We start from the raw sequence: 12,831 nt of genomic DNA on the forward strand, positions 1-12,831 counted from the left end.
CTTAGCGTAGATGCTAGCATCAGAGATATTTCTTTATTGAAAGAAGAGCAAAGAAAAAGAAAAGAAAATTCTTTTTTTCCCTCTTTTTCTATTCTTACACACACACACACACACACACACACACACACACACACACACACACACACACACACACACACACACACACACACACACTTGGACGTGCAACAGGGAGAGTGGAGTGATGGGCTGCCACGTTGGTGGCACCCATGAGCAGTTTCTTGGGGTTAGGTTGCCTTGCTCAAGGGCACCTTGGCAGTGCACAGGAGGTGAAACTGGCACCTCTCCAGCTACCAGTCCACACTCCATATTGTGGTCTGTGGGATTTGAACCGGCGACCCTTCAGTTCCCAAGCCAAGTCCCTACACAGCTACTGATGCCCCACATTTAAAATTGTAACCTATATTAAAGTATGGTTGGTTTAGATTGCCTACTGATGGACCAATTACTCACATTTCAAGGCCAAACAGGAATTAAATAGCTGCATGTATGGCTAATACACAGTATTTGGCCACCTGTGTTATAAAGATATTGTGGTCTTTCGTAGTGTGCATGCATCACAAGGGTTCAGCCTTGGGTCAGTGTGCTGAGCTCCCATCATTAGGCTGATAGGCAGGCTGTGAAGGGATCTAATTGGTCGGTCAGTGAGTGTAAAATGTGTTGCATACACATGAACAGAAGACAGCCTCATAAACTGTACAGTGAAAAGGTTTGTCTGAGTGCACAGCACCAGGACGAAGGACAGTGAACAGAATGTGACCTGGGCATCAGCACATACATTATAGATAATAAGATGCATTTGCGCCAAACAAACTCATTCCAATTTATAGTGAGTGTATAGGCTATGTCATTAGTGCTTCAAGTACACTCCACACACACAAAAATCCTACAAGGTGGCCAGCACGGTCTAATTGCCTTGGATTGGCTGTGGGTCATGACAGAGCTGCAGTATGCCCTTGCTGTGAACAAGGGCACACTGAGGGTCAATTGTCCTGCCAATGAATAGCCTCTTCCTTTTTAGTACACAGTAATGAACAAGAAAGGGTCATTATTTTCCTGTCCAAAGTGAACTCCCCTTCCCTCTTTATACAGCCACATTAATATGGATAAACAAGAAGTTCACGGGGTAAAAATGACGTTCAATCAAACCCCGAGAGCAGTGGATGAGCTCAACAGTTTGCAGATTGGTCTGATAGGGTGTTTGAGTGCGAAACACTTGTTTAGAATGGACAACAGAAACATGTATAGTTTTGTCCACTATTTCAGTAACACTTCCATTTACCTAAATGTGATTTAATACCAGGTTGCAAAGCAGTCTTTCACAGCCTGCCATGGTTCAAAGTTTAGCCTTTGATCACATCCAGCATCACTGATAATAGACTTGATTAGGACATAAGGATGCAGCCTTAACTGAAAACCTTTTGATAATATTGTTACATTTTCTGAATATATTTCTAAGGCATGACATGGGAAGAGAAAGGATAAGATAAAGATAACAATAAATAAAATCCTCATTAAACACATAGGTTTGACCTATTTGAAGGTCCTGTGAATTATGTCCATAAACCAATACAATGACAGACATAACATAACTATCAGGGTTCCCACCCTTAAAGAAATCATTTTCCAGGACCTTTCCAAAACATTTTCCAGGATTTTTTTTGACAATACAGGACAGCACAGTAACACAAATGCTCATATAATTTGCTAGTATTTACACATTTAACTCCTTGTTAAATGATGCAGGGTTCATGATGTATCTTAGCTTTATTACAGGTAGCTGGTCAGTGTTGATGGGACTCTCTGTGTTACCTTGCTTTCTTGGCTGTTCTCACCAAAGTGTATTTTTCCACTGCGGTCTCAGATTTTCACAATTCAATGTCCGTTTTGTTTTGTGTTGCAACTCAATTGACATGCTCAAATTTAGAATATTCGTTGACAAGGTTCACAGGGTAGGAAAAGTTACTCTTTAAGAATCTGTGAATCACAGTTTTACAACAGTCACATTGTGATGGAATGCTTTGTGTGATGGATACCTTTTGGATTCCAGCTGCTCCTTTAGTTTGCTGTACATTTCTAGCACTGCAAGGGAAGAGAAGATGGAAAAGAGGAGTTTGTTGGTTCAATAATTTCACTCACTTTTGCTCCTGAAGAACAAATTTAGTGTGCATACAAACATGGTAAATGGTAAATGGTCCTGTACTTGTATAGTGCCTTTCTAGTCTTAGCCACATTCCACATTCACCTTTTCACACACATTCACACAGTGATGGCAAAGCCCACTGAAAACAAATTAACTCATTCATGCACATTCACACACCGATGACACAGCATCAGGAGCAATTGTGGGTTCAGTATCTTGCTCAAGAATACTTCGACGTGTGGCAGGGAGGAGCCGGGGATCAAATCAACAACCTTCTGATTAGCAGGGGCGGAGCTAGAGGGGTGGCCAGGGTAGCACTGGCAACCTCTGGAACCTGATTGGACACCTCGGGTGCCACCCCAGTTAATTGACAGGGCACTGCACGTCACGTCAAAAACAGCACAATTTTTAAACGCAAAAAGAGAAGGCAGAATAAACGTCTTTCAAATCACTGGCATGGATGGAGAAGACACGCTTTCAGCGAATACATCATATTTTAATTTTATGAATGAATGACGGTGCGCTGGTTTAATTGCTGCGCCAGAAACTGAAAGTGAAACTTAGGTCCATTTCCTCCAGCCATTTTCCGTTTGTCATGAAGCTCTTTTTCCTGAGTTTAACTCAACAGTCAAGAAGGCTTGTTAGGTACCAGGTTAAAGTATCCCAGTATTTTCCTTTATTAGGCCTAGTATATGGCCCCCCTGATAAAGCCTTGACCACCCTCTGGCCACCCTTTGTATAAAAGTCTAGTTCCGCTACTGCTGATTAGTGGCTGACCTGCTCTACCTCTGAGCCAGAGTATATACTGGACTACAATTTTTATCAGCCAAAAGTTGAGTTAAGTTCAGTCCAACTCTGATGTCATTTTTAGAAGACAAGGCCAAACTAAAAATATTTCAGGTTACTAGTAGATTCAATTGAAGTTGCTGACCTCCTTCTCCAGTGACCTGTCTATGAGAGAATAAACAGTGTATTCTATGTAATGTTTACCCAAAAACATGATTATTACCAAAATGTCTCTATTTAACTTGAATGGATAATCAACCTTCAATCAAGTCTTCTGTTGCTGCAACAAGGAGTTGTAGCAGTATCTCCTTCCCTTTTGTAAATAATAGCATTGCCATACCTAAACTACAGAAGAAAGGAAGTAATTCTTGTTTTTTTTAAAGAAAGTTATTATATTTCTTTAATATTTAAAGAATTACATAAGCTCTTATCATGGCTGCCACTTGTTGCTCAACATACCCACGATTTCTGGTAAGGTTTTGAATTCGTCATATTCAAGGAACAAGTTCACGTATATGGACCTGAGTGGCACCATGAGGCCACTTATACCTCTTTTCCACCAACACAATTAGGATTAGCCGATTAAGGGCAGGTGGCTTATCTTGAACTAGTTCAGTGCTTTTCGCAGGCCAAAAAAGGAAAACAGCGCAGCACCAACACATTGTTCCAAAATCAACTAACAATTTTTCTAGGTCGCACTGGTGCACCCGACGTTGCCCGGGTGAAAACATAAATTTATTTTGCAACCGCATCTCTCTGTGTTCTCCTGTGACCGAACTCACACAATCATGGTAGGATCATATCGTGTTCTAAACCAATAAGAGGCAGAGCTCGGGTGGGTCTTTGCCTCTGATTGGCTGTGGTCGTGTTCACCGCGCGAAGTTGTGTTTAAAAATTGCGCGTGACCTGAGCGCCAGAATAGCTGACTAACTGAAACGGAAAAATAAAATAAACGCGACAAAAACGCGCCTACAACCAGCCCTAAATCTATAATCCCATCCATCCCCACTACTGAGAGTCGATCCCGTCAAGACACGGAGCCCTCGGTCCCTGGTGAGATGCCAAGCCCCGGTCCTTCGGCGACGGCATCAGACTTGGAACCAGAGGAGGAGATAACAGAGTCTGGGATAGAGCCCGGCTCCGAGACCCAAATTAAAAAGGCCAAAATATATTCCTTCAGACTGGACTAGCTGAAACGATTTCCCTGGCTGAGGTACAACAAAGGACGTAACGCAATGCACTGCGTGTACTGTCAGGAGAGATTCGTGAGCGCGTCAACACTGTTTCGTATCAAAACTTTAAAAAAACATAACATGTCTAAAAACACACGATATGCCGTGACAAGTGTGTAGAGAAAGTGGCCCCTCTCCCAGCTGCATTTCAGCGGCAGGTAGTAGTAATCAGGTCCTCTTTTATTTGGAAATGTTTTATTTTGCTTAGTGTTTTAGTTTGAAATGTTCAATTTCAGCTCAGTGAAGTACTTTAAACACTTTATTTTTCTTTTTATATATAATTGTGCTTCAAATAAAGACAAGCATTTCTCTACACCTTATTCTTGTTTAAAAATCATTCACATTATATGAAAGTTATGGCCCTGAGTGGTACCTGGTATACAGAGCTGGAGCTTCTCCACAGTGGTGGCCATGTTCCTCTGCTGGATCCGACAGCGGATCACCTCCTCTGTCTGAGCTGTCACCTGAGGGAAGAAACAAACAATGAACAGAGACAATGAAAGAGAGGCCATCACTGGGTTAAACAACGGTCACGTCTAATGCAGAACTGTCTCTGCTAACAAGCATGCATATGTCCTGACAGCACAATAAGAAGACAGTTTTTTTCTCCTGCACTTTCATGCACACACACATTCATGGTCTTACCTCCCTCCCAGCTTCTTGTAGTCTTCGATTAGTGTCTGTCACTTGACCCTTTCAAAACAAACAGACGTCAGTTTAACTGTACAGCCACAGTGTTTCTCCTTTCATTCTTTCCTCTACTCATGGTTTCTACAAATTTTTGTTTGTTAACAAATCCCATATGTCTTCTTACTCTGTGCCACAGAACTCCATGGCTGTCCAAATGCTATTAAAAACACATCAATGATCCACACTGTTGCACTGAGTGACATGTCTTTTATTACAATAAACATACACACTGTACTTCGTGTGTACTACTTAGTCCTACATACAACGTCCTGATGCTCACTCATAAGATGCGGATTAATCCCCTGCTGAAAATACTGCACTACTTCTTCCTGGTTGAATAATGTTTGCTAAAAATTAAAGTGATCGGCTGTTTTAGGATTACTATGTCTTTTTAAAAATGAAAGGATGTATTTGTTAACTGCTTTTGAAGATTTACATCTTCAGTAGGAGCCAATGGGCTTGGGACTGAGAGCTACATACAGGAGAGGGAATAGGTAGACTAACACATTGTTGGATTTTCTCATGACATTTGTTGAAAAAAGAGAAAGATGTAATAAAACCAGCATTATCATGTTGAAAACAAACAAAAGGCAAGCAGGTCTGAACTTCATCAACATCTTGAAAGTTGACATCTATAATTACTCTCATGTGATTAAGGTGGGGCTCACTAGCATGTTAAGCGTTTCTGTGACAATATAGGTTTCATTCCATAACACTTCATTCAAGAGGTTTATTATCATATGTACAGTATAAACACAAGGCTAGTACGCACAATGAAAATCTTACTTTGCCCGACTCCCTGAGGTAACACACAAGTAGAACAGTAAGAACATAATAATTAAAAAAATATAAACATTTTCAATATAAAATCATACTTGTATTTCTTCAACACTTTTTTTTAGAATGGCAAATGGTAAATGGACCTGTACTTGTATAGCGCCTTTCTAGTCTTCCAACTACTCAAAGCGCTTTTACACTACATGAATGTAAGAATACCTTGGTATTGGTTCAGCCAAACATGCTGTCACATGTCTATCCATCCCTCCGCTATCTGTCTGCACCCCCTCTTTATGCCCTCTCTTTTCCCCCTCTACCTCCCTCAGTGCAGCTGCTAAGCCTTGTAATCAGCTCATTGTCCATGAAGGGGCAAGGACAAAGGCAGGCAAATTCAGATTAACCAGGCAGCGGGGACCTGAACCCATCATCGGTGCACTGGGCCTTTCATGGGGTTTAATGGCTTGTGACAGGCTCTTTCTCACAGATTCAGTGACAAACTTCTCGATTCTGGATGGGGATTTTTGAACTCTCGGCTCTTGTCACACGGCTGAGAGCCATGACCCAATTGACCAGTCGGCTTTTTGATGACAATCCTTTCAACAGTGAAACTTCCAAACAAGGGGGACCGACTACATAATCACTGCTTCTTTTATCATTCAGCTAGAGTGCAGCAGCACAGCAAGAGTGCTTGAGAGCAAAGAGACAAGTGGCATTTCTAGAAACTTAACCAAGACTGTTATCTAATGCTACACTGGTCCGCGACCTTTCTATTATGGGACAGTGTCTGTACTCATTATCTACCATGTCCAATTATAGAGAAAAGTTGGTTGGTAGCCCTATCTACAAGTGCTAACTCAAAAGGGAACTGGATATAAAGCTATAATATGTAACATTCCTGCATTAAAATGTCTATAAACACTAGACCTATGCTCTATATGTAGTTCAGTAGTGTACTTATATTTTCCCAAATGTTTCCAACAATGTTCAAACTCAGGTAACGCTGCGTTTCACCGGCTTGTCAATGGCATCATATCCCCTCTGTGCCTGCGTCAGCGTTGTGGTTGTCTGCCAGAAGCTGTCATACATTGACTTTTTATCCAGTTTGACGCCACATTTTTTACCATACATTAGATCTTGGTGCTTTTTAACTCTACATTTTAACCAGATGAAGGATTTTAGTCATCGGACCTCTGGATCCTAAGTTATCAGAGAAACAAGCTGAGCTGAAGCTCGAAGCCCCTCCGGGACATCCTTTGTCTGCACAACAGCGCGGGAGAAGCAGTAATTTTTAAGGTGGAACTGCTTTATTCAGTGTTTTTAGTGGTTTTAATCAGTCCATTTGTTTTGGAGAGGAGGAGACCTCTGTGGATAATTGGGCCCCCGCTAGAAACCTCCTGAACCATGAACACTGAAAGAATCCAAACCAGACAAGCTGACTGCAATGACAGCAATGGTGGTGAACAATTCCCATGATCCCACGCTACTTTGTGACATCACCAAACTGAGTGTGGCATGTAGTGTTCAGCGCATTGAGTGGTTGAAAGACTAGAAAGGCGCTTTATAAGTACAGTCCATTTACCATTTACCATTCTTTGGCCTGTGGTCCTATTTACAGTAATCTCTCTTACCATCAGTTTCTCTGCATCAGCACGGACTTTGAGGAGCTCTGTAATGGCGTCCACGAAGCCCTGGTGGTGGAAATTGCACATCTTCTCAATCTCACGGTCATGGTTCCTTATCCTGGCATCCAGCTTTTCCATGAAACGCTTGTGGGCATTGGGCTGGTCATCGTAAATAGACCTGAGGGAGACAAACAAGTGAGGGGGGTATGGCAGGACGGAAGAGATGGCAAAATGAAGAACTGTCAGAACAACTAATAGAATGAAAATGATTTGCGCATTTGTCACTTTGCATAGGTCCCATCTGCAGTCAGATGGAGGTTCTCACCACAGCTCCACTTAGCAACCTGGGGAAGATGTGGACCTGAATATTTGTTAATTTCAATTTTGAGATTCAGATGTTCAAAATTAACATTCAACCTGCTTTGACCATCATTTCTATTGGTTACAGTAACATTTAAAGTTGCAGTAGGTAACTTTTCCAAAAAATAACTTTTTGTACATGCAGTGAGAGGAGCCAGGGATTGAAGTGCTAGTGGGGAGTATGCACAGTTGTTTGCACATCATTGTAAAGAACCCTGCTATGAATCACCACTCGTCATCCAATAGAGAGAGAAGAAGAGAGCTTCAGAGATAACTACAAACTACAAATAGTGTAAACAGACACCATTAGCATGGACCTTGGCCTATGACCAAGCGGCTGTGTCTCAGAGGTAGTTGTCCACTAATCCCAGGTTCAATCCCCGGCTCCTCCCACCACATGTCGAAGTATCCTTGAGCAAGACACTGAACCCCGAATTGCTCGGTGAATGTGTATGAATGTGTTAGTTATGTGTGTGAAAGGGTGAATGTAGCATGCAGTGTAAAAGCGCTTTAAGTGGTCGGAAGACTAGAAAGGCGCTATACAAGTACAGGTCCATTTAACCACATTTTTTTCCCACACATATCCACAAACTGTATTACTGTTCATTCAGTTGTTCAATGGTTTAAAAACAATATGGTCTTAAAAGGTCCATTGTTTAAACTTAATTGTAGGATCTATTGTCAGAAATGGAATATTATATTTATAGGTATGTTTTGATCAGTGTATAATCACCTGAAAATGTGAATGGTTGTGTTCTCGTTACCTTACAATGAGCTGTTTATATTTACAGATGTAAATGTCATTTCATACCGCCATGTTTCTTCAGTAGCCCAGAACGGACAAGCCAAAACACTTGATCATACAACAGGAACACCAGATTGGAAAGGAAATAATATTCATTCTTGCGCATTCTAAAGCCATACAACTAATTTAACTGCAAGAATACAAAACAAAAACACTACTTTAAAGGTATTGTGCTTCTGCTATAGTAATGATGAATGAAGATCCCAGACTGACAAAATCTCTGAGCCTACCACCTACACTACCAACATTGACCATTTATTTCAGCTGGAGTAATTGCTCCATCTAGTGACACTGTAGTGAAATCGCAGGTTCATAAATAGATGATAAATTAATATATCAATTAGTTATTTTGTGAATTCTGAACATGTCTGACAATAATTTATGGATTACCTAAAACCTGGTTGTTCTCTCCAATCTAATGATTCCAGTCACAACGAATACATCGTTCTGTCATGTAACAATGTAACAATTTTAATTTGGTAAAGGTAGAGCCAGTAACCAGCAGATTGCAGACATATATCAGTCTAGACCTCTGTGGACTTTTTCTCTGTGAAAACATCTGGTTCCTCTGGTTCGTCCTGGTGCTCCTAATGGTATTTGCAAGAATCCACTGGGCCTGAACAAACACAACCAATCATATAGTCATAAATTATTGCCATGGCTTGGCCAAAAGACATGACAGACTTCAAGTTGATCCCCAACCAACCCTAGCTTGCAGTCTTTCATGACTTGCACTTTCTTCATACATTTTAAATTCATGTGTGTTTGTAAGATATTTTCTGTTGTCGCATTATGGAACTATGGGACTCTGGCATGTGAACTATCCTCCTAGCTTTCGTGTATTTTTCCACCTCGCTCTGTGTCCTCTAGATATTGAAGGTGTAGTTACCAGTTGCCCACTGCTGGTAGTAAGGTTGTAATCAATGGTCAACAACACCGTAGGTGATATACACAAAGCAGAAATGCATCTAGCTGGGCAAAGCCAGCATGCTGATATGGTCCGATGATAAGGGGAGATAAAGGTTGAGATTATATTGAAACCCTATGCCAGAGTGTTATCAACTGATTGTTATACCTTAGGCCTCAAGGTTTTGCCTGCTCTATTTTTTGTAGTTCATGCAATCGATAATCAACCCATCATCATTAGAAGAACACTATCTTGAGATACTAAACTTAAGATAACAGCAGCTTTTATCTGCATCCAGCAGCTCTATAGCTCATTGTATAGCTTTTAATTTTCAGTATGATATGAACTTTTCACATACTACCTTACATACATATCAGCCCTAACATAATGAGCACTGACAGGTGAAGTGAATAACACTGATTATCTGGTTATCATGGCTCCTGTCAGTGGGTGGGATGTATTAGGTAGCAAGTGAACATTTTGTCCTCAAAGTTGATGTGTTAGAAGCAGGAAAAATGGGCAGCAAATTTGGGCTTTTGTGATCCAAATTCTACACCCGGTGCCACCCAGCTGGCAACTTCATATTGTTGTGTAAGGCCATGAGAAGAGATGTGCAGCATGAATGGGAATGAATTCCAGTATAATATATTTCTGGCCTTTTCCCTGATGCTCTGAATAAGTCACTAGTTTCTTTTTCGTTATAAAAGAGGGTCTAAAAAGTTTCTAAATCCAGCAAGACAGCTGCCAAGGATTAGGCACAAACAAGTGGCTCTGTCTCACTCACATACCCTTAAAAGCTGTATCGTACAGGTGCTACTGTGTGATTTAATTTCCGTTGCGCGTGCCTGAACATCTCCATAATTACTCCCACGGGACCTCAAAACTGTCAAACTGTGGAAAAATCCAACCACTTGATAATCCCATCTGTTATCCACCTTTATGATAATGAGAGAACTGCGGTCATAGGTGCTGGTAACGATTTTCAGCAACACACCCCTGAGGAGGAGCTGGGGGAGCTGGGGACAAGGCAGGCGGTTGTCATAATTTCCAAAGTACTGAATAATCTATCTAGAAAAATGACGTCCACTTTCCCATGCAGTGAGAAACAAATGTATAACTGATAACAGCATGAAAAGAGAAGGCTTAGACTTTCGCTCTGAAACGTTCTCAAGATTACCAATAAGAGATTGTTATTAAATGGTAAATGGACCTGTACTTGTATAGCGCCTTTCTAGTCTTCCGACCTCTCAAAGCGCTTTTACACTACGTGCCACATTCACCCTTTCACACACATTCACTCAGTGATGGCAAAGTCCATCGAACAGAAACTAACTTTCAGACACACTCACACACCGATGCACGGCATCGGGAGCTATTTGGGATTCAGTATCTTGCTCAAGGATACTTCGACATGTGGCACCAGGAGCTGGGGGTTGAACCCACAACCTTCCGATTAAGGAACAACCCGCTCTGCCTCTGAGCCACAGCCGCCCTTTATTATTATTATTATTATTTATTATTAGGTTATTATGTCTATGCAAAATCATCAAGAAGACCCCCAGATACCCCGGATAGGTTTCATCATTGACCACGATTATTATTATGTATTATTATGAGACTACTATTATTTCTACTGACTAAAACCTTAGTATGAAACAAATAGTATGTGATTTACATACTATTTACAGTGAAATATTACAGCATACAAGCGGTAGTGAGACAAGTTTGGACTTATTTTTAAGAACTGAAATTACATTTTTGTTATTACACAGAGAGTAAAGTACTGAAAAAAGGTACCGTTGGGTATCAATTCAAATGTGAACCCTTTTGAAATCACTCAATAGGGGGCGCCACCAGTTCCAAGCCTGTGAATGAGCCTGGCGCAACTGACTGATTTATTTGGCAATAAGATAAGATCACCAAACTTGATGGATATTTTTAAATAAGCTGTTGAGACATGTTGAACCCAGTCTTGCTATATTATTGCAATAATAATTATATTGGAGTTTTGTAGACCATATCACCAAAATAGTTAGCATAAAAATACCTTGCAATATTGTGATATTATTCAAGGCAATATACCCATACCCATAGGCTGGTTATTAAGGACACACAGCAGCATGAAAATATTTCAATGTGAGTAAATCAACCTTTTTGTCTTCCTAAGTTCACATGGTGGTAGGGAATTGGAATGAGTTGTGCAAAGCTGTATTTTATGCCACACTCTGCAAGGAACTTATTTTCACAGTTTCTTACAGGTCATTTCTTATGGATTCCAGCAGATTCCAACACTTTTTCCAATGACTGTGAAAGTGAAGGTGAAAGTGGCATTGAATAAAACAAAAAGTCTTTGTCTTTTAATCAAAACAAACATGCCTAAAGCTTCAGTTTTCCATGCTGCCAAGTGTTAAAAACAACCCACAGACAGGCAACAAAAGAGAAGGGTGGATAACATTACAAATGAAACTTGAGCCAAATCCAGCGATTTCTGTTAGTCTTTATCTGTCTGCCTATCTGCCCCGATCTTTATCTAACAGCTTATAAATAATATGGTAGATGAGTCACTTGTGAAGCATTAAACATAATAAGCACTTGTCTAAAAATATTTTATCTGGAACTTGCTGCTGATAAACCTTCATGGAAATATACAAAAAAACAGGTGCAGGGAGCTCCTGGTTTGCTTATTTACATACAGTTTGCACAACACCCACACAGAATTCAGTCCACTGTTAATTATTTGATCCAGACAATATTTGTAATTGCTGAACGTTGCAAATAAACATAAAAGAAAACATATTCCATTTTCAGAATAATGAATAAAAAACTGGGAAAGGGTGAATGGACAAATGAACTAATTACGCAACTGCTTTAATGGTAAATGGACCTGTACTTGTATAGCGCCTTTCTAGTCGGCACCGCACCACGGAGATATCTTTAGCCGCTATAGTTAGCCAGCCCCCAGTAGCCGGTGCGGTCCGACCGAAGGTAGCTTCTGTTAGCTCTGTAGATCCCCCGGTAGTTCCCGAGCAGCCGGGAAGACAGGGAGGCTGGGTGACTGAGCGAAGGAAGACTAGAACGGCGAAGCCCACAGGTCACCACCAACCGCTTCACGTTTCTAATACATTTTCCCCACTCAGCGATACACCCGCTGAGGAACCAACTCTGGTTATTGGCAGCTCCATAGTCAGAAACGTGAAGTTAGCGAAGCCAGCGGCCATAGTCAAATGCATCCCTGGGGCCAGAGCGGGCGACATTGAATCAAATTTAAAACTGCTGGCTAAAGATAAACGTAAATACAGTAAGATTGTTATCCACGTCGGCGGTAACGACACCCGTTTACGCCAATCGGAGGTCACTAAGATTAATGTGGAGTCGGTGTGTAACTATGCTAAGACAATGTCGGACACCGTAGTTTTCTCTGGACCCCTGCCCAATGTGACCAGTGATGACATGTATAGCCGCATGTCGTCATTCCACCGCTGGCTGTCGAG

General features: G+C 41.1%; 1 protein-coding gene across 6 annotated transcripts in view; it reads right to left on the bottom strand.

Moving 5' to 3' along the window:
- The window catches only part of exoc6 (exocyst complex component 6), a 69,949-nt gene that overhangs the window by 39,908 nt on the left and 17,210 nt on the right, over positions 1-12,831 (bottom strand). For all 6 annotated transcript variants that reach the window (XM_051417140.1, XM_051417139.1, XM_051417138.1 and 3 more), the window contains exons 2-5: positions 7,275-7,446; positions 4,825-4,872; positions 4,553-4,643; positions 2,055-2,100 (exon numbers count right to left, since the gene is read on the bottom strand). In XM_051417140.1, the coding sequence (XP_051273100.1) occupies positions 2,055-2,100; positions 4,553-4,643; positions 4,825-4,872; positions 7,275-7,446 (357 nt within the window). The remainder of the gene's footprint in view (positions 1-2,054; positions 2,101-4,552; positions 4,644-4,824; positions 4,873-7,274; positions 7,447-12,831) is intronic.

This window comes from Dicentrarchus labrax, unplaced genomic scaffold (assembly GCF_905237075.1).
Source record: "Dicentrarchus labrax unplaced genomic scaffold, dlabrax2021, whole genome shotgun sequence".
NCBI classification, from domain to species: domain Eukaryota; kingdom Metazoa; phylum Chordata; class Actinopteri; family Moronidae; genus Dicentrarchus; species Dicentrarchus labrax.